General features: G+C 40.6%; 1 protein-coding gene across 4 annotated transcripts in view; it reads right to left on the reverse strand.

Moving 5' to 3' along the window:
• Nucleotides 1-27,911, reverse strand: part of tcerg1b (transcription elongation regulator 1b (CA150)) — a 109,573-nt gene that overhangs the window by 47,167 nt on the left and 34,495 nt on the right. For 2 of the 4 annotated variants that reach the window (XM_048543032.2, XM_048543031.2), the window contains exons 4-6: nt 19,768-20,008; nt 16,067-16,405; nt 378-440 (exon numbers count right to left, since the gene is read on the reverse strand). In XM_048543032.2, the coding sequence (XP_048398989.1) occupies nt 378-440; nt 16,067-16,405; nt 19,768-20,008 (643 nt within the window). The remainder of the gene's footprint in view (nt 1-377; nt 441-16,066; nt 16,406-19,767; nt 20,009-27,911) is intronic. The other 2 variants (XM_048543035.2, XM_048543034.2) reach the window with 1 other exon arrangement.

Genomic DNA, 27,911 nt, shown 5'->3' on the forward strand with positions numbered 1-27,911 from the left:
AAAATGACTACTATGCAGGAGGAAATGGGCTTTGCACACACAGCACTGCTCAACACGGACAGCATAGCTAAGTGGATGAAGGATGAATTACAATGCACAAACAAATTAATATAAACAGAACACAAAACAAGCAAATCTACTTGGGAATCTACACATATAAGCTTCCCTATAGCAACATTGGGTACTGCACAGCATGGTATTATCCAAGCTGCTTTGAAGAAAGATCCCAAAGTGATGGCACTTTGTATGTGAAATAAAATGCTATCTTAAAATAAAGCCAGAGGTTTGGGAATAGGTATTGAGTTGGACAGCTGAAATAAATAACATTCAAATATCATGCCACTATTAAGACAGAAAGGACCAAGATAAAACATTACCATTCTTGGCGGTAGTGACTGTCTTTACATACGGGCAGCTGACTATTTGCATCATTGCTACACCTGTAAGAATGGATAAGCAAGCGTGTTGGAGAAAAGATAGGCGTCAGCTGTTAAGATTTTAAAGCTGCATTATAGTAAAAACATGTTCCAATTCCTCACTTAAATCATTAGTTGTAGAAGTACAATACAACATTGCAGAGGGAAGAAAACTTAGTCATTCATTGCCTGAATGTAAAGTGTCACACTAGGGGCTTTGCTAGTGCAGTGAGTTCCCAGGACATGTACACACTTATCCTTAGAATACATTTTGAAGAACACACATTTGTGTACATCATGGTACATGTTTAAAAAATGATCAGCATGTCATACAGTAACATTTTAGGAAAGCATCAAGACATTTACATTGCCTGAACTATACTGAACAGAGTAACAGAGCAGTAAAAATTGGGGCCATTTATCTATGTTTTACACATCTTTAAGGGTCACAGTTAAGAAAAATTATTTGTAATATTTGGAGTTTAATACCACAGGTTCCCTAAGAAATGGGGGAAACTTTGGTTTGTTAAAACAAAATATTATAAGACACTTAAGTGAGGTACGCACTTATAGGTAAGTGGAGTAGACTGTACTTGTAAACCTGCCGAGAATTGGCACAGGTACATCCTTAGGAACTAATAACTGAATCGGTCAGATAATGTACACAAAGTATACATACTAATAGAAGATTAGTAGGTGCACATGCCTAAACTCAATTTGGGAAAAATATATACATATTCATGAGAAAAAACTGATAAAAATGAAAGTATCATAATGCATTATTAAGTATAATGCAGCTTTAAACCAAACTAGTCAATTTATCTCATACCAATTCAACATAGCGGGAGGCAGACGGAAATCATTCTTAACATATTCATTAACAAAGTCAGTCCTCAACAAAAGAAAGGTTATTCCAATGGATAATTTTATTTTCTTCTCATGTACAGATGAGGGAGCTTATCTATTTAAAAAAAACACAGTACTTTCATCAGTTGTTGACACTGTCGAGTCTTTGAAAAATGTACATGGCAAACCTAGTCATTTTGTCTTTTGCCTTACCCCTTTGAAGTCACTAGCTTGTGCTGGGCTTCGGTTCCAAAGGATGTTAAATTTCAAGCAGCACAGCTTAGTGAGTGTTATCATACCACTCCATTGAGGAGAGAGTTGAAGCTGTGCAGCAGTCTTAACTGACATCCACGTTCTCCAAATTTCAGGAATAAATGGTTCAATTTGCCCTTTCTTAACTTGAGGAGGGGAAGCCATCATTCCTTCACCATTTCCAATGACATCAGTCAAAAGGTACAAATTTCACATGGGATCTTCTTGAAATCAGCATTGAATTAAGCCATTGGGGAGTTAACTACAAAAATTTAAAGCAGATAAGTACAGCTGGCACAAGCTCAGAAAAACACTCAATGAAAGTCAAGGGGGCAATTTTTATCTCTTTTTATTTTTGTTGTGTTGTCAGCTAATACATTGTGGCCTAGATAATAACACTATTACCCAGAAAACTGTCCTCACGTCAGCAATGTATAATGAGGCAGATTTGATTGGGGAGCTTAGAGCAAAGGAACCCTAGGGGGCAGTAACTGCAACGTGACATAATTTACCTTGCTGTTTGAGAGGGAGAAGCTGCAATCAGACATGACAATTACAATACTGGTATTATACTACAATTGAGAAAAGGGAACTGCAAAGACAGAAGGAAGGAGCTGGCCAGAGCTGCTTGGAAGGGAAGCCTAGCAGGGGCCATGTCCAGCAGTAACAGTAGGGGTTTCTGGGAGTAATTCAGGAGGCACAGCACAAATTCAGCACAAGGAAACAGAACGTAGTAAGGAGAGGATGAAGGCATTCATTTCAGGGTCAGCATAAAAGCGAAAGAAAAAGCACAGTGTGAAAATTAGTGGGAAGACAGAGAATTGGATAGCTTTAAGCAGGAAGCCTAGAAGTGGATAACTCTAAAAAAGGCAATATAAACAGACGTTGCTAGAAAAGCTTAGCAAGTCTGGCAGCGTCTGTGACAGAAAGAATCAGAGTTAATGTTTCAGTCCAGTGATTCTCTGGAAAGGTCACTAGACCCAAAACACGAACTTTGATTTTGTTTTTCTTCACAGATGCTGCCAGACTTGCTGTGCTTTTGCAGCATTTCTGTTTTTGTTCCTGATTTACAGCATCCACAGTTCTTTCAGTTTTTAAACTAAAAAAGCAATGTGGGGAGAAGATGAAACAGGACATTCTACCACGTAATACAATACAAGCGAATATTGCAAGACACTTTTTTTTTTAAGATATCCAAACAGAGTGCCAGCGTGGTTATTGGACTGCTGGAAAAGGAGGCTGGAGAAATAGTAACAGGGAACAAGGAAACAGCGAAGGAAATGATTAGGTACTCTGCATCAGTTTTCACAGTGGAACACACCAAAAATGTACATGAACTTCAAGAGTTCAGGGGTAGAGGTGAGTATAATGGCCATCACTAAGGAGAAGGTGCTGGAGAAACAAATGGTCTGATGGTTGATAAATCATTTGGACCAGAAACAATATACCCCAGAGTTCTGAACAAGATAGCTGAGGAGATTGGAGAGGGATTGCTGGGGATCTTTCAGGAATCAATGGTTTAAGGGAGGATCCCAGAGGACTGGAAGATGGCGAATGTAACACTCCTATCCAAGGAAGAGGAGGAGCAGAAGACATGAAATTATAAGCCAGTAAGCCTGACCTCAACCAATGGTAAGATTTTAGAGTCCATTATTAAGGATCAAATTGCTGAGTATTTCGAAGTGCATGGTAAAACAGGGCTGAGTCAAAATGGCTTCATCAAGGGGCGGTCATGCCTGACCAACCTGTTAGAATGTCTTCTCCATGCCACCTCTATCCAGGCCTCTCAGTATTCCCTACAAGTTTAATTCAGATCCCCCTTGGAGGAGGTAACAAGCAAATTAGACAGGGGTGAGTCAGTAGGCATGATCTATTTGGATTTCCCAAAGACCTTGAACTAGGTTTCACACAAGGGGCCACTAAATAAGACAACAGCTCATATTGTTAGGGGCAAGGTATGGCATGGAGAGGATTGGCTGACTGGCAGAAGGCAGCGAGTTGGGATAAAGGGTTTTTTTTCCAGGACGGCAGCCAGTGAATAGCAGAATTCTGCAGGGGCCTGCATTCTGACCAGCACTATTCATAATACACATTAATGCTCTGGGCAAAGAAATTGACAGCATTGTTGCTAATTTTGTAGATGACATAAAAGATAGCTGCAAGGGCCAGTAGTGTTGAGGAAACAAGGAGGCTGCAGAAGGACTTGGACAAGATATTGGGAAAAGAAATGACAGGTGACATAAGAAATTATATGGTAAAGTGTGAGATTATGCACTTCAGTAAAAAGAATAGTAGACTATTTTCTAACTGGGGAAAGGCTTTGAAAACCTGAAGCCAAAGGAATTTAGCAGACCTAATTCAGGATTCTCTTAAGGGTAACATGCAGGCGCAATTGGCAATTAGGAAGGCAAAGGCAATGTTAGCGTTGATTTCAAGACTTCTAGAATATAACAGCAAGGATGGATTGCTGAGGCTGTCTAAAGTCCTGGTCAGACTGCACCCAGAATATTGAGAGCAGTTTTGACCCCATATCTAACAAAGGATGTGTTGGTCTTGGAAGGAGTCCAGAGGAGGTTCACAACAATGACCCTGGGGGTGAAGGGTTATCATATGAGGAGCAGTTGAGAACACTGGATCTGTATTCAATGGAGTTTAGAAGGATGAAGGGGGATCTGAATGAAACTTGTAGGGAACACTGAGTGGCCTGGATACAGTGGGCATGGGGAAGATGTTCTCAATTGTAGGAGAGACTAGGATCCGAGGGCAGAAACTCAGAGTGAAGGGACAACCCTTTAGGACTGAGATGAGGAAGAATTTCTTCAACCAGAGGGTGGCGAATCTGTGGAAATGATCAAAGAAGGCTTTGGAGGCCAAGTTATTGAGTGTTTTTAAGACACTGGCAGAAAGATTCTCGATCAGTAAGGTGTCCAAGAGTCACAAGGAAATGGCAGAAGAATGGGGTTAAGAAACACATTAGCAATGATCGAATGGTGGAACAGACTTGATGGGCCTAATGGCCTGTATCTGCTCCTATTACTTATAGTCTCTGATATGGTCTTCTGATAATTAAAGCTAGTTTAACTCAAAATGCAATTTTAAAATATAACTTCAAAATCAATTGTCAGTCTCCGAGTCGGATTTTTCTCCCCCTCCAATCATCTCTGGTGCGTATACCAATCTGAAGGAGCTAGATGTTAATAGCCAAGGTTAGTCTCCCAGATTCTACCAAGATTCTCATTTTAATTGAATGTTACTTCAGTTATTTCAAATTATAGCCTTCAGCTTCTGATGAGGCTCTTTCACCTCAATAAGTTACCAACACTCACTTCAGTTCAGATCGTGACTTCACATAAAGGCTGTTAAAACTCATCTCAAATGAAATCAACAGCTTTAACATTGCCTTGGAAGTAGTACTCAGGGTCCCTGCAGCTCTAACTATTCTTTCTGCACAGTGTTCCCTCTTGCTTAGTCGCAGTTAGAAATAATGCTCAATATCCCCAAGTATTGAACCTTAAGCACGGGAGATAGTGGGAAAGCAGGTGTTGGAATTTTCTAGAAAAGCGTATGCAAGACACAAATATCAGGCAGATACTTACTAGTCTCTGCCATCTGCTGGTTTGTTACTGACAGAACACTCAACTGATAAAAGCTCTGCATTTTTTTGCTCAAGGTTTTGAGTAGCAATTTTTATCTGCCATCCAAAACTTGAAGTAGGTAAGCACTTTATCACAAAAGTGGTAGCTCATGACATTTTACACTGCACTTAAGTTAAACTTCATGTCCTCTATTTTTTTTAAAAGCTGTTCTAGTCAAAGCACCTTGTAAAAGTGCCAGTAGTCGCATGTCATTCCAACATTCTCAATGAAAATGAGCTTCTGCCCAATCGTGGCACATTGGTATCTCAGCCAAGAAAGGAGTTCTACATACACTACCCATCAGCAGCACATCATTAACAATTTGCTCACGAGATGTCTCACAGCAGCACATTTTTGGTTCAGTCACTCCATTAGTAAGGATTGAGCACACACTGAAGTTTACTCTCCCTATCTCAGACATTCAGAGACTGAATGTAATATTGCTGAAGTCCTAGCTTGGCATTTGTGCCAAGATAATTATAAGTTGGGAAATTCATGGTGGCCCTGTCACTTCTGAAAACTCTCTTTTTTGGATTCTGATGCCCCAGATCTTCCTGGTAAATTTAGAAATTACTTCTGGAATTTGTATGGCATTTAATTCTATCCCATTATATTATAATTAGTGCCAACAAATACACCAATGTTTCAGAGGTAATAGGAACTGCAGATGCTGGAGAAACTGAGATAACAGGGTGTAGGGCCGGATGAACACAGCAGCCCAAGCAGCATCCGAGGAGCAGGAAAGCTGATGCTTCAGGCCTAGATCCTTCTTCAGAAAGACGTCAGGCATTTTCATTTCCGAAGGAGGGTCTGGGCCCCGAAACGTCAGCCTTCCTGCTCGGCCTGCTGTGTTCATCCAGTTCTACACCTTGCTATCTCAAGTACATCAAAGGCCAAGATTTTGCACTTACATAATTTAAGGATAGCAGCATTCACCATTAATGAACAGTAAATAGGATTGCAATTTCCAGAATCTGCAGAAGTTTCAGTTAAATGCACAAGTTATAAAATTGCCATCATATTTGCTCTTCTCCTCTCGAAGCTTCATGAGGTGTGCTTCCAAGAGTCAACATTCACGTAAAAGGAAGGGAATAAAGTTGTGATAATTATCCACCAAGGGTGTGTTGACATTTAATTTAATGATTTTCAAGTAAACGCCATTACACTAATTTATTTTTCATAGCGTGGAGCCGAATTACTTAACAAGTTAATTCTTGTCAGGAAATTTACATTAAAATCTCAAACATTTTCTTTCTCTGTCATATTTCTCTCTGGATCCCATCTTTCTCACCCCACCTTTCCATTTTAAGGATGCACATTGTCCTAATGATACTCAACTTACACTTATGGGTTTAGATTCAGTGCCTCTCCCTAAGGATTCAACAATATCACTGACCACATGATTGTTTGCCCTTTTCACAGACTTTTCATATCCCCTGCAGAGGATTTATTTTGGCTCTCGCATAACTACAGTTATTAAATTATCGGGAAAAGGCCCACAGAGGTCTTACAGGCAAATGTTAAGCATAATGAAAGCCATGCGCTGTTGATTCACTCCAAACCACCTACTAACAAAATCCAGACCATAATTTTATTTTCGTGGTTCTGAGTCCTGATTAAAATCCATCTTGATCGCATTATCTGCATTGGGGTCAGTTTCTGAGGCAGTGACAATTAATAAGGACATTGGTGATCTGCTAACAGAATGGCAGGTATGTGATGAGGAGCACTCACTAACACAACCGCAAGAACAGAACTGAGACATGTGAGAACTGGATGGCAAAGATGACCACTATTGTAAAATCACCTAGGAGAAAGGCAAAATAGTGCAAATGCTGGAAATATGAAACAAAACACAAAACATTGGAAACATAGCCTTGCTCTCTCAAGAAAAAAGACGGTCCTATGGATGATAACTTTTGCTATAAGCAGTGATCATAGGGAGAAATATTTGCTATTTTAATGTCAAAACTTTTCAACATTGACAAAAAGCTTAAATACATTTAAATTAAAATCTATTCAGCTTGGCTCACTTCAGCACTGCTGTTACGAGATAACTAAGTTGCAGCTGATTTACTGTTTGTTTCATACACTACATGCTGAGTGTGCAGGTTGAGAAAGAGGTAACATTACTGAAGAAGTTCTATGCAAGCAGGCTCAAAATTCACCTTGACTGAGTCCCATGTCATGTATACACATGGATTATTCCTTCTTTAAATTAATGTTATTTTCAGAGCTTAAGTGAGATTGACACATCTTCAATCTATAATATTCATACTTCACAAATAGAACGGAAGACATAACAGCACAGTACAGGCCCTTCAGCCCTCGATGTTGAGCCGACCTGTTAAACCAACTTGAAGCCCATCTAATCTACACTATTCCATTATCATCCATATGTTGATCCAATGGCCATTTAAATGCCCTTAAAGTTGGCAAGTCTACTCCTGTTGCAGGCAGGGCATTCCATGGCCTTACTACTCTCTGAGTAAAGAACCTAACTCTGACATCCGTCCTATATCTATTACCCCTCAATTTAAAGCTACGTCCCCTCGAGCTAGCCATCACCATCCGAGGATAAAGGCTCTCACTGTCAGCCCTATCTAATCCTCCAACCATCTTGCAGGTCTCTGTTAAGTCACCTCTGAACAGTCTTCTCTCTAATGACTCCAATGCGTACAGTTCTGGTCACTGCATTATAAGGAGGATGTGGAAGCTTTGGAAAGGGTGCAGAGGAGATTTACTAGGATGTTGCCTGGTATGTAGGGAAGGTCTTACAAGGAAAGGCTGAGGGACTTGAGGCTGTTTTCATTAGAGAGAAGAAGGTTGAGAGGTGACTTAATTGAAACATATAAAATAATCAGAGGGTTAGATAGGGTGGATAGGGAGAGCCTTTTTCCAAGGATGGTGACGGCAAGCACGAGGGGGCATAGCTTTAAATTGAGGGGTGAAAGATATAGGACAGATGTCAGAGGTGGTTTCTTTACTCAGAGAGTAGTAAGGGAATGGAACGCTTTGCCTGCAACGGCAGTAAAGTAGCCAACTTTAGGTACATTTAAGTCGTCATTGGATAAGCATATGGATGTACATGGAATAGTCTAGGTTAGATGGGCTTCAGATCGGTATGACAGGTCGGCACAACATCGAGGGCCGAAGGGCCTGTACTGTGCTGTAATGTTCTATGCTCTATAAAACAGCCTCAAGTCCTTCGGCCTTTCCTTATGAAACCTTCCCTCCATACCAGGCAACATCCTGGTAAATCTCCTCCGCACCTTTTCCAATGCTTCCACATCCTTCCTATAATGCGGCGACCAGAACTGTACGCAATACTCCAAGTGCGGCCACACCAGAGTTTTGTACAGCTGCAACATGACCTCATGGCTCTGAAACTCAATGTCTCTACCAATAAAACCTAACACATCGTACAGCTTCTTAACAACCTTATCAACCAAGGTGGCAACTTTCAGGGATCTATGTACATGGACACCGAGATCTCTCTGCTCATCCACGCTACCAAGGATCTTACCACTAGCCCAGTACTCTGTCTTCCTGTTACTCCTTCCAGAATAAATGACCTCACACTTTTCTGCATTAAACTCCATTTGCCACCTCTCAGCCCAACTCTGCAGCTTATCTATGGCCCTCTGTAACCTGCAACATCCTTCTGCACTATCCACAACTCCAACGACTTTAGTGTCATCCGCAAAATTACTAATCCATCCTTCTATGCCGTCATCCAGGTCATTTATAAAAATGACAAACAGTAGTGGCCCCAAAACAGATCCTTGCGGTATACCACTAATATCTGAACTCCAGGATGAACATTTCCCATCCACCACCCTCTGTCTTCTTTCAGCTAGCAAATTTCTGATCCAAACCACTAAATCACCCTCAATCCCATCCCTCCATATTTTCTACAATACCCTACTGCGGGGAACGTTATCAAACACTTTACTGAAATCCATATACACATCTGTAAACACTTAACTATAGGCAGAATTATGATCTTGGGCTAAGTTGCATGAAGCATAATAATTAAACAATTTAAATCAACAGCATATTACTACTATGGTATATACAAAGTATTGCATTGCCTGAGCCTTAAAAAATTGGAGATTACTTATGGCATAACAGTAAGTTTACATGAAAGTTACATATTATTTTGGAAAACATTGACTGCCAATCTGTGCTTAATACAGAGATAGCAGAAGCCTTGCCCATTCCATAGCTGTTATTTCAACCCAATGAGCGCGCAAGAGACAGGAACTAGACAAGCAGGGCACGAGGGGACAGTGCAAGACAGACAGAGAGGCAGAGTCAGAAAGTGGGAAAAAGAGGGAAACAACAGGGGAGATGGCAACAACTCTAAAAATGTCTCCAATTGACCATGCAAGAGTGGAGTAATTTTCAAACTGGATTTACAATCCTAAAATCTGGGTTTAAGTTTAAGCTTAAATAAATGCAATTGTTAAGTATAAGAAAGCAGAAAGGGTTTGATACCACAGTTGGTCAGAATATAAAGCCTATTTAGATTTTTAACATTCTGAGGTCCATTTTTTGCATAATGCTTGTGTTTACAATGTGCCAGTCATTAACAGAAGCACAGGAACATACAAAGGTCTGAGATGCCCAATTCTAAAATACTGAAAATTAGAGCAATGTTGTGACTTATTCAGGAGACAGCAGTCACTGTCTCAGCTTTAAAATATTCAGATACTAATAGTACAAAAATACTCAACATGAAATTAGTTCTTTGACTCCAAATAAAAGCAAAAATAGTGTGGAAGTTGAAATCACAAACAAATTTGGAAAATGCAGGGGAAACTCAGCAAGCCTGAAAGCATCTGTTGGAACAGAAATAATGTTGTGTCCAGTATGACTCATCTTCTGAACAGTCATACTGGACCTGAAACATAAATTCTGCCAGACAAGCTCTCCAGCATTTTCTTTGGTTGCTCTTAGACAACAGCCTGGCTGAGAGAAATCATGTGCCGTAGCACTTCAGCATTGTATACAGGAAGCAGTGTTGTTCTGAAAAGGAATAAAGACTTGCATTCACAGACTGAAAACATTTTACAGGCATCGAAACCTCATGGAGTGCAGTCACCATTATATTTCCAAAAACTGGGCAACACACTAGGGTGAATGCTCTTACTCTTCTTCAAAATGGTGTCATGGGACTCTGTCAACTACTTGAGAAAGCAGATTAGGCTTCAATTTAAACTTGCATTCAAAGGACAGCATTTCCAGTACACACTTAGCACTGGTCTGAACTATCAGTCCAAGTTATGTGACTGAAGCCCACAATTTTCTGATTCTGTCATGATAGTTTATCAGCTGTGACTAATAGGGCTATGAAAAGGAAATTCAGTTAACTAAAAGCATTACATTTTCAATCACTAAATTAAGATGAGAACTTATGAACAAGGACAAAAAAGCATTTTACAGTTTAACTAACAATACGATACTAGAATATAATGGTTCATGGGGAAAAAGCACTTTGCTGGAAAATCTTAAACTCTGGAATGATAGCAGCAATTTAAATACATCACTGAAGTCTCTGTTGAATTCAAGATCCTGTCTAATAGCTCTCACTTCTTTCAGCTGGATGTTATGTGCAAAGGAGCTGAGTAAGAACTTTTTATTTCAAATTCAAAATCAATTTCATGAAAACAATGCACAAAACAAATATTGACAGCAAAAATAAGTTTTAAATCTTAAAAACTTCTGGGACCATCATGAAACTACTAAATCACAGACAAGTGCACAACGACACACTTTCAGATTTTAAACAGCTCCTTGTTTACATATACAAACTTAGGTATGTACATGGAGCGAAAGAAAAGTCAGAAGTCTCACAACAGCTTAACAATAAAAAAAATTTATTGTTAAATAGTGTGGAAGTTGAAATCACAAACAAATTTAGAAAATGCAGGGGAAACTCAGCAAGCCTGAAAGCATCTGTTGGAACAGAAATAATGTTGTGTCCAGTATGACTCAACTGGACATGCATCCCCAAAAGCCTTCATGTGCAATTAATTAAACTACACAGTTGCTGCTACATAGGCAAAGGGAAGAAGTTTATTGGTACGTTGCAATACACCTAAGCAGCGAGCTAACCAGTTTGCATGTTTCTTGGGTCAGCCAGGACAGAAACACTGCTCCAACAATAACACCGCTGGCATGAGCTGCTTTGCTTTTATTACATTTACAGCAATTTCACTAACATGCTCTGGTTCCATACACGTAATGCTCAATGGAAATGAGCACCTTTAATGCTCCCTTCATTCCTTTTATAAATAACATGCGTGCACCACTCATCCACACTGCAATATGAATAAATGGAGGCACCCAATAGTCACAGAAAGTCAGATCATAGGAACTGGAAATAAAAAAACCTCATTTATATTGAGACAGAAAAATAGTAAATTGTCACCTTTCAGCTGCAACACTTTCTCAGTGAAATTCAGAAGCCTCAAAATCCATTGAATTTGTGTTGCTTTACTGATAGAATTCAGCATCTTATAGATAAATAATACAAATTGAAGTGGGAAGCAATCTCATTTCATACAGAATTCATAATGCATAGATGTTAAGATGGATTTTTATTCAAAGCATATTTGAAGGGATTTTTGGACCAGATTGAGCCAAAGAATGATCCTCCAAACTGCATTTCCCAATTACTAAATGTATCCATTGACATACAGATGCTAGGGATATGCTGTGGTAACTGGATGCTCCAGATATTCAACAAGTCGCTACAAAAGATGGGAGAAAAGTATGGCAGGTACAATCAAATATTTTCTGTGGCAGAATAGGGAGAAAAGACCACAATGGGGTCAGAAGGGAAGCAGACATGGGCAGGCAAAGGAGATATTCAGTCAGAAGGGAAAAAGATGTCAAAGAAGCTTAAAACAGATAGAGTGGGGCAAAGACATAAAGTCAACCTATTTGATAAAGATTGGTAATAGTAGAATCTGGAAGACAGTGAGAATTAAAACGGATCCAATTTGAATATTCTGCTGTCAACTTATTCCAAGGTGGTGCTCAATTGTTTAGCCTCAGCATTTATACACTGGAATCATGTCATGGCCACCACATCACAAAATACAGCACACAATTTTTAAAAAATTAACTCCGTCTTTAAATAACTACAACTGTGTCGTATGATGTAAATTTGTGTTTCCTAAAGACTAAACCATTCTTGCTGCAAATACAACTCCAGCCATTGTATGTTATTTGGCCCTACTTTAGCCAATATACATCCTAAAATACAGCTTGCCTCTCAATCGATGAACCATTCCATTTCAATTGCTTGTATTCCTCATCAACATCGTTCTCTCGCTTCCACAAAAATACACAAAGTCTTGCACATTAGATTTTAGATTAGATTCCCTACAGTGTGGACACAGGCCCTTCAGCCCATCAGGTCCACACTGCCCCTTGAAGTATCCCACCCAGACCCATCCCCCTATAACCCACACACCCCTGAACAGTACGGGCAATTTTAGCATGGTCAATCCACCTAACCTGCACATCTTTGGACTGTGGGAGGAAACCGGAACACCTGGAGGAAACCCACGCAGACACGGGGAGAATGTGCTAACTCCACACAGACAGTCACCAGAGGCTGGAATCGAACCCGGGTCCCTGGTGCTGTGAGGCTGCAGTGCTGACCATTGAGCCACCGTGCCACCCCAATTAAAATGCTTAAAGTCATTTAATTTATGCTAAGAAGTCTCATCTATCGAGCCTTTCCTGGAAGCTCATGATTCTATCAAATCAAGACCTATTTTCCAGTTGAACTCTTGATCACCTCAATCCAAAATAATTCTTAGTAAAAACAAAACGTACAATAAACTGGAACTGAGGGGAGAAAAAGTCAGAAGATAAATTAAAACTGTTGCTGAACAATTTCCAATTGCCAAATTGCAAAACCAGAAAAGACAAGAGTCCAAACATTGAACAGCTGGCCATAACACCAACTAAACAAACCCCATTTTCTCACCGTTAAATTTTATACTTTTACTTTATAGCCTTATATATTACTCATCTGTTCATAGGTGGTCTAAGTATATTTACAACTCATAACTCCCAATGTAACAAACACAACAAGGAGGCTGAAAGAAAAATACTGAGACACTCACGTTTTCACATCTGACTAACAGTCAGATTAAACACCCAAGTGAAATCAGACACAGTAGAATGAACAGGATGCTCATCATTCTGCTCTCAGCATTATGGAGTTTTTACAGCGTAGAAAAAGAACGTTCAGACCTTTGTGTCCATGCTGTTCATCAAGGAACTACATATTCTATTCCCAGTTCTCAGCATTTTGCTCGTAGTCTATGTTATGGTGTTTCAAGTTCTCACCTAAATAGCTCTTTAAATTTCTCGATGGTTCCTGCCTTGACCATTGTTGCACCTGAACAAGTATTTGAATGATATCACTTAAGAGAAAGGGAAGTTTTCACAGTACTAATTGTTCAAGGGACTTGTCCATTCTATATAGAAAAAAGGTGGGTCAACTATTTTTCAGTTTTGCTATTTTGTAGAAGCTGCTCATGAAATCCTGGGGGTCTCTAACCCATGGATTATTTTGATGATTTCAGAGAATTCTCATCAATTCTGGAAAGTTGCGAAATAGAGAGAAATCACATTTGTCATGAATGTTGAACTTTACAAAATGGAGATGTTTTGAAATCTACTTGCAACTCAGAGTAGACAAAAATTCTGGATGAATACCTAAGCTCAGAGAGATGGCCATATAATCTGATTACCACGGGTAGGAAAACGCAAACGGAAACCTATCCACAGTGGATGACAATGTTGATACCTCGACATAGTGGGTCATTGAAAAAAACATATAGGCTGCTGTGAGAAATGCAGCCTCAAAGCAGCTACTGCCATGCAAAAGTAATTGGACTGTTTTATACCAACAACCAAGCAGGATGCTGGTGTAAGCTCAGTTTCTGTCAGAAGAAAAAGGAATGTACTAGTCAGGGCTCTGAAGATTTCAGGGGCAGAGAATTGACGAGGTGTGTCTTGTTGGAGGTAACAGTATTTGGAAGAACTTGAATGACTGTCCAAAAGTGGTTGAAGTTTTGACCTGGTGTCACATGGAAAAATGAGCGTACTGGAGAGCCAGAAGTGGCTGTGCTATTCCAGATATCTGCCCAAATGGGGCTTTGCTTTAAGTATTTCACAAGAAATATACAGACTGCATTAGTTAATGCAAATGAATCTTTTCTTAGCTTGATTCATGCTTGATCTACATGAATTTTTAGGGTTGCATGGTGCAGTAAAATTCTTAAAACTTAAACTTTGCTCCTTTAAATCACCAGAAAATGTATCCCTTCATAAAATTCACTGCTCACTACAAGGATCATATCATCAAACGGGGTAACCCAAGCACTGTTCCGAGACTTGACGGCGTGCAATTGGCTTGGGTCAGCCTGAATTCATCACTCAACTTTTGGGGAGTCACTTGTAGTCAATGGTTTGGAAAGACCTCCAACAGCAGCAACCCATCAGTAAAGGTGCCCTGAATCAAGTACATCTAGCACAAAATTCTGTACAAAATTCAACTAAAATAGAAATTGTTCTTTTTTCTGACAGTATAGGTAAGGGCAGATATGTGATCACTTGAACAAAAAAATGCTGGCGATTATTGCAAACTCAACCATACTTTCAGGCACTGGGTAGCATGCACAAAGTGTTCCTGCCAAATCAGTAGGGCATTTTGAAAAACTTCCTATGGGGAATAAGTTCTTCAAATTACTGCACAGGCTGGATTTTCTTTGGGCTGAATTCTTGCTTTTTTTCGCAAAAGCATTATATAGTTGAATGCTTAAACTAAAGTCACCATGACTTGCAAAAGACAAGCAGCCAAGGTTCTGAAGGTCAGAATGTAATCCAGTAATGTTTTAAGTTGTCTGGCCATAGTGGATGATAAAACGCTAAAATAGTCATCTGTCATAATGTTTCCAACCTGTAGGCATTGAATTCAAGCAGCAGAGATGGGCCCTCCTCTGGCTCAAGTTTTAAGGTAAAAATGGTTTTGCCGGGAACTTGGGTGTTAAGAGTGAAAGTGATGGTGCACTTCAGGTCAGTAGCTTTTGGTCATTTTACCTAATATCCCTTGGTATGGCTAAGTAGGTTACTCTTTGTTATGTAATATAAAGCCCCTGTGAGACACTTTTATTACATATTTAGGAATCATGTAAACATTAAGGTGTTATATAAATTTAATTTGCAGCAGCTATAGTAGCGATAGTGGCATTACCATTACAGCACCTAAAAGTTCGAGGGTAAAAGAATTTCACCCACAAAGTTATTACAATTCATGATAATAGCGCACTCACGAGAAGGTATTGGCTCAGTGTACGAAAGCTTTGCGAAAGGTTACATTCTTCAGTAACGTTCAAACAGCAAACACTAGCAATGAAGCAACACATCATTTTTAAGCTCATCAGCATGCTGCATCTCTTCACTGGACAAAAAAAAAATCAGAGGGTGTGCCGATCTTCCAAAGTCAGACCGGTGTTCCCACAATCTGAGAAACTTGCTATTTCAGACACTGGATGGATGGCGCTCCGCCTGCTTCAAACATGTGAAGTGCTTCTATTTGCTATAAAACTAGAATCACTGACATGAGCCAGAAGACGCGTAGACAGCAAAGCCTTCTCTTATATGCATATGCATTTAAATATTTAGGATTCTTAAATCTCAAGGACTTTTAATGCAGAAGATAAAACCTTATTGGAATTGTTATGGATGAACATCCAAACATAGATAGCAATCACAAAACAAACAGAACACACATAATCCACATTTCAGGAAGCAATAATCACAAAACTAAGATTGGTAATCACAAAGGGAAATGAACAGAAGTCACAAAAAAAAGTGGTATCCTACCTGGCAATGGAATTGGCATGCCTGGCAATGGCACACGGAATGGTGGCACCATCACTGGTGGAAAGGCTGGGATTGCTGTAGCTGGCTGTGGCACGGGCTGTGGTACAGGTGGGGGCATGGCCTGTGGCACAGATTGCGGTACTGGCTGCTGCGTCGCACTGGTAGTTACGGCTACAGAGACGGGTGTTGGGTTAGCAACTGATACAGCAGGTGGAGGCTGATCGGGAGCTGCAGATACCAGTGGAAAAGTAAAGCTGGCACCGTCACTTGACACACTCCTCATACTTTTTCCAAACACTTTTAATGCTGAGTAAGTTGGAGCACTTAATCGCATATGATCTGTACCATTTCAAATGAAACAAAAGCAGCAGTTGGAAAACATATCATACTAAACAGGCTAAGAAAGCCTTCACTTTCTCATACACAGATATACTGTTAGCACATATTTTAAAAATTGACATGGTAGACAGTTCAACGGTTGTAGCTTGCAAATTTTCTTGACTACAAATCATAGATTCTACTGCAGTCATCCTTTCAGAGACACATTAATGGTTTCAATGAATTGCAACAGTACATTAAATTTTGGATATCAAAATTCTAAGCCTAAAAAACTACATAAACTAGAATCTTAAGCTTTCACATGTCTAGGCATATATTGTGCAGTTTATGCAAAGGAAAAAAAGACTATGTTAACTGGCAGATTATGTAGCCCCTACTTCAAATATTTAGACATTGAACAAACTAAGTTCTCCTAGCTATTAAGTGACTTATGACATGTAACACAGATCAGTGAGGATTCAGGACTAATCTCTGCTATCAGTTAAGGTGCGGAGCCCCTCTGAGTGTTATTAATGGAATGTTATCATTGGTCTTAACGTCACTTCGCAACAAAAGAAAACAAAAGTTTTGAAAATGAGCCCACATTCCCATTCTTGATCTTGACTCTGCTATCTGTTCAAAAAACGTGCACTTGGATATGAAATTGGTTCAGGCTCCTACATCAAGGCTTCATGATAAAATGCTCATTATTTGGTCTTCAATTTGGAGGACAGTTACTTTTGTGAATAAGCTTAAAGCTACCTTCAGTTTAATCTGATGAAACTGGTCCTCAGTTGGGAGAGTCAAAGTGCAACCTGACATCCAAAATTTTTACTCCAGATGTCGAGCGGTGTTTTAAAAAAAGACTGCCAAACTTCAATGTTCAGTAATGATCAGCGTTTCATGTTCACTATTACGAATATTTTAATCCAAGATTAATTTTGTTAATAGAATTTAAATTCCCTAACCACAATGGTGAAATATGAACTCAAGTCTCCAGCTCATGAACCGTGTAATTTACTGAACAAATCTAGAGCCTGCGTGCACTTGCTATCAACCTCATTATGAATTCTTATGTCCATATTTTGAACTGGAAACTGCATGTGTAAAATTGTCAATGACATAAAAATCAAGCTACTGCTGTGTTAGGGCTAGTGGAAGAGTAAGATTGCAACACATGTAAAGACTGTATTTCTTTACTTTACTCTATTTTTAATTGTAGACAGAAATGGGAAAAAGACCGTTTTAAAGGGCTGAAAGATTGCTGCTTTTTTAAAAAGGCAGTAACGTGAAGCTTAAATACTGTTGATACAGTTGGCAAGTTCAAGCAGCTGCAGAAGTCTAGTTTTCAGTGAACTTGGAGCCAAAGGTCATGTATGAACAGAGCGTTTTTTGAGCAACAAATAGCCGATTGATCAGTGGACTTGTGACCAATAATCAACAACAAAGGCTGTCCACCTACCAACAGCAGTGATTGACTTCAAGACAGCTGAACAGCTTGGGGTTTGAATGCTTGCAGGAAGAATCAAATTTCTGCAAACACAGAAATGTCTCTTTTCTCTGCAGTAAAAAACATCCCCAACTTGAAGATACCCTGTTTATTTCCCCTTTCCAAGTCGCAACACAACTGATGTCAGACCTTCATAATTGTGAACCAGCCACCCTGTAACTCAGGCAAACAAGTGGTCGTAACTGGAGAAGAAAGACTGAGAAGGAGTACATTGATCAGCAAATATTCTTCTCAGCAAACTCTGTGGACAAGCTTTCCCTCACCCTTTGTGCATGAGCATCAAGTGAAGTTTAAAAATGGTTACAGTTTTAACTGTATTGTCAGTTGAGGGTGCAAGTGAGAAGGCTCTCTGGTGGTAGGTTCTATGTAAGGCAAAGTTGGATTATTATTTAAGTGATTCACACTGTAAATAAAGTGTAAACATCATCTGTATACTCCCTGCATTACATTTCTACTATTTGTGTGTGTTTCTGAATGGATTACGTGGACTTCCTGATTGACCAGAAGTTTTGATCAACTGGCGCACTCCTGGTCCCATAGGTGGCAGTTAATAAAGCATTTGCTACAGTAATAGTTCAGTACAGAAATCGTGTCCATTCTTCTGTTGACTGGTTTTGAAGTCTCTAATTTGTGAGACATCATAGGGAATGGCAGGGCTTGATTTCAAGTACTTTAGCTCATTGAGGTGCAACACATGACAAGTTTACAATGGCAATTTCCATTAAAGCTATAGACAAATTATCATATTCCCATTTTAAATGGGAATGGCGGCAGCACGGTGGCTCAGTAGTTAGCACTGCAGTCTCACAGCGCCAGGGACCTGGGTTCGAATCCACCCTTGGGCGAGTGCCTGTGTGGAGTTTGCACATTCTCCCCGTGTCTGCGTGGGTTTCCTCCGGGTGCTCCGGTTTCATCCCACCGTCCAAAAATGTGCTGGTTAGGTGGATTGGTTATGCTAAATTGCCCGTAGTATTCAGGGGTCTGGGTGGGATATATCAAGGGGCGGTGTGGACTTGTTGGGTCGAAGGGCTTGTTTCCACACTGTAGGGAATCTAATCTAATCTAAATTCTTAATAACAAATTAGCCAAATTCAAATTGGGGATTGAGCTACAAGATACCCCAGGAATAATTCTGGCCTCTAACCTCAATTTGCCTGAAGAATCAATTTGCTTTCAAACTTTTCCACAGGTATCACCAAGTTTTCCATAACAAATGCCAACGTACTGTAAAGACAGAAGTTTCGTGAGTGTAAAGTTTTGAATTAGCTTATAGGTGGCAAACCTTAACTGGGCAAAGACTGGATTCACATATCACCTTGTATGACATCAGGTTATTCCAAAGTGCTTTACATCAATGACAATTTTTTGATTTATTATCAGTCTTGAAATATAATACATGTGTTTACCAACTTATGCAAAGGCCCCAAAAATGACTGATTAATTTGCTTCTGGGCTAATGGTTGAGAGCTCGATATTAGCTAGGGTACCAGAGGTTACAGTGGAAGGAGGAACGTCATATGGCCTAATGTTGTAATTACCATGACTCCATGTCCTTTATTGCTCAACTCTAATTGTAGGATTGCTGACCATGCAAGCAGCACTCTATTAAAAAATTCTCATTTTTATCAAAGATGGATTTTCCAGATCAAACACGCATACTGACCCATTGTTAAGATATTTGGTCCTCAGAGCATTAAACGGACAATCCCTGCAGAAAATGCAGCAATGTAATTGACAATACAACTAAATAAATGCATTTACTAAAACAAGTGTATATTTAATGAACAGTCTAAAGCCCTGATAAACTTAACGCTTGGGATCCTTTCCTGACTGCTCATAATTTATCTTAACTGTACGTTTCAGCATTACTGACCTGCACCTGCTGTTGAAACCGTAACAACTGACGCAGGTGTACTAGAAGAGGCTGGTGTGGTTGTCTGAATAGATGAAGCTGGTGTTGAGACTGATGGGGCGGTTGTGCTGCCAATAGGTGTTGATGTCGTAGTGATCACTTGTGAGGCCATGACCGGTGTCAGTTCAGATTGCTGGATTATCTTTACACCCTCTGGCTTTGACCAAGCAGACTCTCGGGTCCGAGCATTGTAATAATATACCTAAGAAAGAAAGAAGAGCTTCTCTTTATGAAATGCCAAACAACAGCACAGTGTAACAAAGATTAATTTTAAAAAATCCCCCCCATGAATTTTGAGGTTTAATACAGTTTTCCCTGTCAAAATGGAGGTCAATAAAGACAAAGAGGGACACCCACACTGAGTTACAATTGCACTTGATGAATGGCAGACAGCCATAGTTATCAGCCAAACCAGGAGCTCAACAGGAAGCCCTCAGGGCAGCATCCTGTGTTCAACCTTTTCTTAAAAACTGCTGCGTCAACACAATGCCTTGGTTAGGTGACGAGCGGACTACAGGTGCTAAGAGTCAGTCACACAGCACAGACACAGACCCTCAGGTCCAACTCGTCTATCCAGAGCATAATCTGAACTAAAACTTGCCCCAGTTGCATGCTCCAGGACAATATCCATCCAAGCCTTTCCTGTTCATGTACTTATCTAACTGTCTTTCAAATGTTGTGACTGTGCACCCATCCACCTCCAATGATTCCAGCATTAAGCTCTCAACTCACTGGACAGTCAACGCTAATCTACAGAATAATTTAGGTAACACCAAGGCTTGGAATGACAAACAGAAAACAGCCTTTGCATTGGTGTTTCAAGAAAATGACCTTTTTCCCTTTGGATAAAACAGTAACATCAGAGCAGAATTTCCCTACATTTAAGGTTCACCGGCCATCAAAAACTTGATTAGAACAATCACAGCTTAGCTTGGTCAACAGGGAAAATAACTGACAGCCCAAGAAGCAGGCTACTTTTTGTCCCGCCAAGTGTCGCTATATCAACACGGAGCAAGTCAGGGGTACAACAGAAAACATATGCATGGATAGAGTCTTAGCACAATGAAGGATTTGACGCTGTCCAGGATTAAATATTCTGATCGATTTGTGCATCCACAACTCAAAATTCAATCCCTGAGTGGCTGCCATGTAACTGTCTGGAACTCACAAATCAACAACTGTTTTTATTGTGAATTCCCCAACTAGGTGGCAAAGCGACTGCATTCACGCAAAGACAACCTGACAGCAGTGTGGCAACTCCAAAGAGAAAGGACAGTACTGCTCAGGTAATCACTGTGCAGGCTGAATCAAAGAGATCACCAATATTGAAGGACATTTCTTCAGAGCTACTGGCAAACTGATATCCTCAGCCTGGTCTGTCCATGCACTGGTGGTTACTTTGGTACTGAAGTAATTACTGTCATGTAACAGGAATATTCAGTCCTGTTGCCTCGAGGCTTTGGATAAAAGAGCGTTATACTGCATCTGTTGGATACCATTCCTTTGTTGTTACTGAATCAAAATCCTGAAATTATTGCCATGCAATCACAAAACTACAGGATTTTAAGGAACAGAGCCACCACTTTTCCCTCAGGAGAAGTAGGTTGCTAATGTCCCACAACCACACAGAAAGAAAGAAATGGCAACAATATAAATCGGGGAAAAATTCACTTCAGCTAGGGGCATTCAGAACCACAGAATACACTGGTTCAGACATCAGATTGTCTTACTTGGTCAAAAAGTAGACTTCTCCAATTGTTTTTAAATCAGATACATCTTCAGGAACTGGGCCTCTGAACACACATCATCCTTCTCACATCACCTTGCCTCTTACCAATGACACTTTTTATTTTAAAATTCTCGTCGTCTTTCTCAACACACTCCACGACCTTATCCTCCCGACCACGACAATTTCCATCATTATAACATTTCTCAATGTCTGTATTCCTGTCATTCAAACCTCACACACACTGCGATTTTTAGTGCTTCTCATGCCTGCACCATAAAGTTGGTCTCGTTAACCATCAAAATTCTTCAGTCTGTGGCAGTTTCATAGGGAGCGTCTGTAAAAAATGATGCAGTCTCTGCAGCTAAAAAGTACTTAAATCTTAAAGTTGTTCCTCTTTGGATTTATGACTTTATACCTTGTACAATGGTAGATGATTAACAATTTATTCAAAACTAACTCTGAAGATACAAGTCACTCGTTAGATTTTAATTAAGGATTTGAAATTTTCCTGATCAACACATCTGTCTTGGACCTAATACTTCCTATATGGATGGGTACATAAATATATTGGATGATATAACTGTACATGGTAACAAATTTGTTAGTCTTTGATGAAGTAGTACAGCAGGGAAATTCTGCAGTTCATTTAAAAGAACTGTGCATGTGTAATCGTTTTTGATCATATCTGAAAAATGGTGTAGGGAACAATAGCAATTTTCTTGAAGAAATGATACATGTCACCTGCAGATTTTTGACTTTGAAGCAGTGACAAAGAGGAAGTAAAGATACAGAAGCTAGGAAATGCATCTGCCAAAGTTAAATCAATTAAGCTGGCAAGGTTCAAACTGTACATGGTGTTACATTTGTGCAGAGTGAACTGCATGCAGATACATTTGGTTATGAAAGTTTACTGAATAAACCATTTGCAAGAAAATTTAAATTGTGATATGAACTTACATTTGCCTATGAATTCATGGTTTATATGCTGGATCTGACTTGGGTGAAAAGTAAAAATGGGAGAAGTGAAATTTCATCATATGCAGGTTTGTTTGGTAAGCTTGGTTCATTGCATGCCACAAATATGAATTTTTAATCAAAGAAAACAGAAGGTAAAATGACAACTAATAGTCACAATACATGAAAGCAATCTAGTTCAGATGTAGTCAAAAGTACGGAAAAACTGAATAAAAACAGAATAAACTCCAAATATTATTATTCATGCTTTCAACTGCGTACCTGAAAATTTCTGCTCCCATCATCTGAGTTCAAAATTTTGACTCAATTCTCCCATGCTGTCCTCACTTAATTGTACAGACTTCACACAAAACGTCACAGTTAAATCCTGTACCACTATTACCTCGACACTTGATGGCACCTCTATTGTCAGAAGCACAATAGCAGATTCACATGTAATAATACATCAAAAAGAACTTTGTACTCCTGCGAGTGCAGACATTAATTCAAAGGCAATTTCAGTATGATCAGATTAACTAAGGTTGGGCACATCATCAGGGACTTGCTTAAGACATTGAGATCATCAGATATAAGCACATATGTAGGCCATTCAGCCCATCAATCCCATTTCACCATTCAATGAGACCATGGCTAATCAAATCATCTCAACTCCATTTTCCTGCTCTTTTGCCAAAACTTTCAATTGCTTGACAATTCAAAATCTATCTCAGCCGTAAATATACAAAATGACCCATGCTCTACAGAACCTCAAAAGTAAATAATTTACATATGCATTACTCTTGGAAGGAATTCCTTCACATCTGTCTCAAATGGACTTCCCTTTATTTTGAGATTATGCCCTTTGGTGCCAGATTCTCCCACAAGTGAAAATATCCACATCCACACCGTCAAAGCTCCCAAGAAACTTATTCTTCTGTATTTTAGCAAATATAGACCTCATCCACTAAACCTCTCTTCAGACACTCCCTTCCTAACTGGTATCAACAAAGTGAATCTTCTCTGATCTGCCTCAGAATATCCAACACCAAAATATGAGCCCAAAACCATTCACAGGATTCCAGCTGTGGTCCAACTGATGCCTTGTAGTTTTAACAAAACCTCCCTAATTACATAAATCATTCCTGCTGAAAGAGCAGCCAACATTCCATTTACCCTCCCCATCACCTGCTGAACATGTATGCTTCAACTCCTATTTTTTTCTATCCAAATACATTACCTATCATTTTCCCAGATCATATTCCATCTGTCAAGAGTTTGCCTACTTATTTCAACTGTCTATATCCTTTTTCAGAGCTTTTCGATCATTCTTACTATTTACCTTCCCACCTATTTATACACAACCTTGAGAAAAATGCTGAAGTCTCTTTCATTAATTTTTAACATCTTACAGATTTGCTGCCAAAGAATAGGCCACCTCTGATATCAACATGGGGCCTTTGGGAACATCAACGAGTACAATGTAACTCAGTAACCAATGAAATGAACAGCTTTTATTTCAATTGCCAATCTGAAAGCACTATGTTTCATCAACATCTAAAATTCTTGCAATGCACTGCAGAAAATGGATTAAAGATCATAAACACTGTTGAGTTGAATATGTTCAGCAGATAGCAATGACGAGTTCAGCTCTCGTTGGAGAACTAGGGATTCATGCATGATGCCTGCACTCTCCTCAGTTGAGATCCTAAAATTCAATCCTTATTAGTAATGCTTCCCTCGAAAAAGTGGTAAGCTACATCAAAGACAACAGAGTATGGAGCTGGAGGACACAGCAGACCAGGTAGTAGAGGAGCAGAAAAGTTGACATGTCGGGTCGGAACTCTTCTTCAGAAGCGGGGAGGGGGAAGGGAGTTGGGAAATAAATAGAGAGAGCAGGGCTGGAGGTGGGGAAAGTCAATGGAATGGTGATAGGTGAATGCAGGTAGGGAGTGGTGGGGATTGGTCAGTGGGATGAGTGGGGTGGATAGGTGGGAGAGAAGACGGACCGATTGTGTCAGGTTAAGTAGGTGAGAATGAGAGGCAGGGTCGGACATGGGATGAGGTCAGGGTTGGGGAGATCTTAAAACTTATAAATTCCATGTTTAGACCATCAGGCTTGAGGCTCCCGAGGCAGTATGAGGTGTTGCTCTTCCAGTTTGTGGGTGGTGGCCCTCCTCCAGTGTCACAGTGACAAGATGGACACGGAGTGGGAGAGGGAGTTAACAAGGTTGGTGGCGAGAAGGTGTTGCCATTTGTCACATACAGAGCACAGATGCTCTACGAGATAGTCTCCAAGTCTATGCTTGGTCTCACTGATGTACAGAAGACCCATTCGGGAGCAGCAGATAGAGTAGGCCAAGCTGACACATGGACAGGTGAACCCCTGTCTGATATGAAAAGTTTATGAGGGCCTTGAATGAGGGTGAGGGGGGCGGGGGGGTTTAAGGGGCAAGTGTAGCACTTCCTGCAGTTGCAGGGAAAGGTGCCGGGTTGTGGTGGGCTAAGTGGGGAAAGTGGGGAGTGCAGAGTGGACATGGGAGTCGCAGAGAGAGTGGTCCCTATCAAAGGCAGCTGAGAGTGGGAAGGGAAATATCTCTCTGGTTGTGGGGTCAGATTGTAGGTGGCAAAGTGGCAGAAAATGATACGCTGGATATGAAGTTTTACATAGAACATAGGGGTGATACGTGAGGTCAAGGGGAATGCTCTCTTTATTTTTGTTGGGGGCGCGGGGAATGAACAAACAGAAGTGCAGGAAATGCAACAGACACGGTTGAGAGCATTTTGGATCACCAGATGGGGAAATTTACAGTCTTTGAAACAGGAGGACATCTAGGATGTTCATATAGCAGAGGAAGCGGTGGGGGCTAATGCCAGTGTAACAGCAGAAAAGGGACTGTTCCATGTCAGGTGACCACCTAACCATAGCCTTCAAACTTATCGTTCCCCAACCCGACACTGCCCATCTCCATCCCAAAATACACAAACCTGACTACCCCAGCCGACACATTGTCTCTGCCTGCTCCTGCCCAGCCCCACTAAACTCACCTCCTATCTTGACTGTTTTCTGCCCATCCTGGTACAAGAACTCCTCACATATGTTCAGGACACCCGCCGTGCCCCCCACCTCCTCCAAGACATCCAGTTCCCTGGCCCCCAAAACCTCAACCTCATTATGGACATCCAATCCCTGTACACTTGCATTCCCCACACAGATAGTCTAAAAGCCTTCCGTTTCTTCCACTCCCACTGGCCCAACCTGATCCCCCTCCAACAACACCCTTATCTGCTTAAAATACCTTGTCTTTACCTTGAACAACTTCACCTTTAACTCCACCGACTTCCAACAGATTAAGGGGGTGGCCACAAACACTCGCATGGCCCCAAGCTACGCCTGCTTCTTTGTAGGATACGTGCTCAATACCCTAATCCAACCCTCCCATCATATCCCTTGATCCCTATGACCACAAGACCTATGTCTACCACCTTTGCTGTAAACACTATTTTGGCATCATTTCTGTGGTAGTGAATGCCATAGGTCCCCACTCTCTGAACAAAGATTTCTCAACTCAATCCTCAAAGGTTTACCCTTTATCATTGAACAATGACCCCTGGTTCTGGACTTGCCCACCATTAAGAACCTTGTTTCTGTATCTAACCTGTCTCATCCACTTAGAATTTTCTACGTTTTATGACATCCCTACCTTGCCGTTATAAACTCAGCGAATACAATAGTAACTGACTTGATCACTCCTCATACATCAGCAGTGTTAGCCAAGGAATGAATTTTGTACACCTTCACTGCACCCCCGCTACAGCAAGGGCGTCCTTCCTTCTAAGGAGACCAAAACTAGACACAATACTCCTCAAGCCTCACCAATGCCATGTATGATTGCAGCAAGGCATCCTCATTCCTCTATTCAAATCCTCTTGCTACAAAGGTCAACATACAGTATGCCGCCTTCATTGTCTGTTGCATCTGTGTTACATTCTTGTGGCTGTTGCACAAGAGCACTCCCTACCTCAATTCACTGCCAAAGAATGTGCATTCTGAATCTGCAGCCAATGTGGATAACCTCACATTTTTCCATATTATTCTTTATCTGCCACGCAATTGCCCGCTCACTCGGCCTGTCTAAGTCAAACTGCAACATAATCATTCACTCAAATTCATCTGAGTTTTTTAATGAAGTCACTGGAAAGATTAAGGCAGAGCTGTAGGCGTTGTTTATTTGGACTTTGGTGAAGCAAGATCTGCAGATGCTGGAGTCAAAGTGAACACAGTATGGAGCTGGAGGAACACAGATCAAGTATGGGAGGAGCAGGAGAGTTAACATTTTGTGTCAGGACCCTTCACTCGAAACGTCATCAACTCTCCTGCTCCTTTGGTGCTGCCTGACCTGCAGTGTTCCTCCAGTTCCATACACTAATGGCTTAGATCACATGAGGTTCAGAGTAAGCTTGCCAAATGGATACAAAGGCTTCATGATAGGATGGTCATGAAAGGTTGATTTCTGGACTGGAAGCCTGTGTCCAGTGGCATTTCACAAGGATTGGTACTTTAGTCCATTATTTTTAGCACATTTTGGATGAGAATATCGGAAGCATAGTTAGTAAGCTAGCAGATGACATGAAAATTGGTGGTCAGGGGAGAGTGAAGAAAGTTATCTGAAATTACAAAGAGATCTTGATCAATTGGGTCAATGGACTGAGGAGTGGCAGATGGCATTTAATTTCGATAAATGTGAGGTATTGCATTTGGGTAATTCAAACAAGGACAGGACTTATACAGTTAATGGTAGGGCCTTGGCTAGTGTTACAGGAACAGAGACCTAGGGGTTCAGGTATACAGTTCTTTGAAATTTGAGTAACAGGTAGGCAGGGTGGTTAAGGCGGCTTTTAACAAGCTTGCCTTCATCGCTAGACCTCCTGAGTATATGAGTTCAGACGATGTGTTGAGGTTCTACAGGGCATTGGATCTTCTGGAGTAGTGTGCAGTTCTGGTCGCACTGCTAAAGGAAGGATATTATTAAACTGGACAAGGTTCAGAAAAGATTTTTAGATTAGATTCCCTACAGTGTGGAAACAGGCCCGTTGGCCCAACAAGTCTACATCGCCCCTTGAAGTATCCCACTCCAACCCATCCCCCTAAAACCCACAAACCCCTGATCACTACGGGCAATTTGGCATGGCCGATCCACGCAGCCTGCACATCTTTGGACTGTGGGAGGAAACCGGAGCACCTGGAGGAAACCCACGCAGACATTGGGAGAATGTGCAAACGCCACACAGACAGTCGCATGAGGTTGGAATCGAACCCGGGTCCCTGGTGCTGTGAGGCTGCAGTGTTAACCACTGACCCACCGTGCCACCTCAGGATATTGTCAGGAATGGAGTATTTGGGACATAAAAAGTAGACTGGAAA

Source organism: Stegostoma tigrinum, chromosome 13 (genome assembly GCF_030684315.1).
Source record: "Stegostoma tigrinum isolate sSteTig4 chromosome 13, sSteTig4.hap1, whole genome shotgun sequence".
Taxonomy (NCBI): domain Eukaryota; kingdom Metazoa; phylum Chordata; class Chondrichthyes; order Orectolobiformes; family Stegostomatidae; genus Stegostoma; species Stegostoma tigrinum.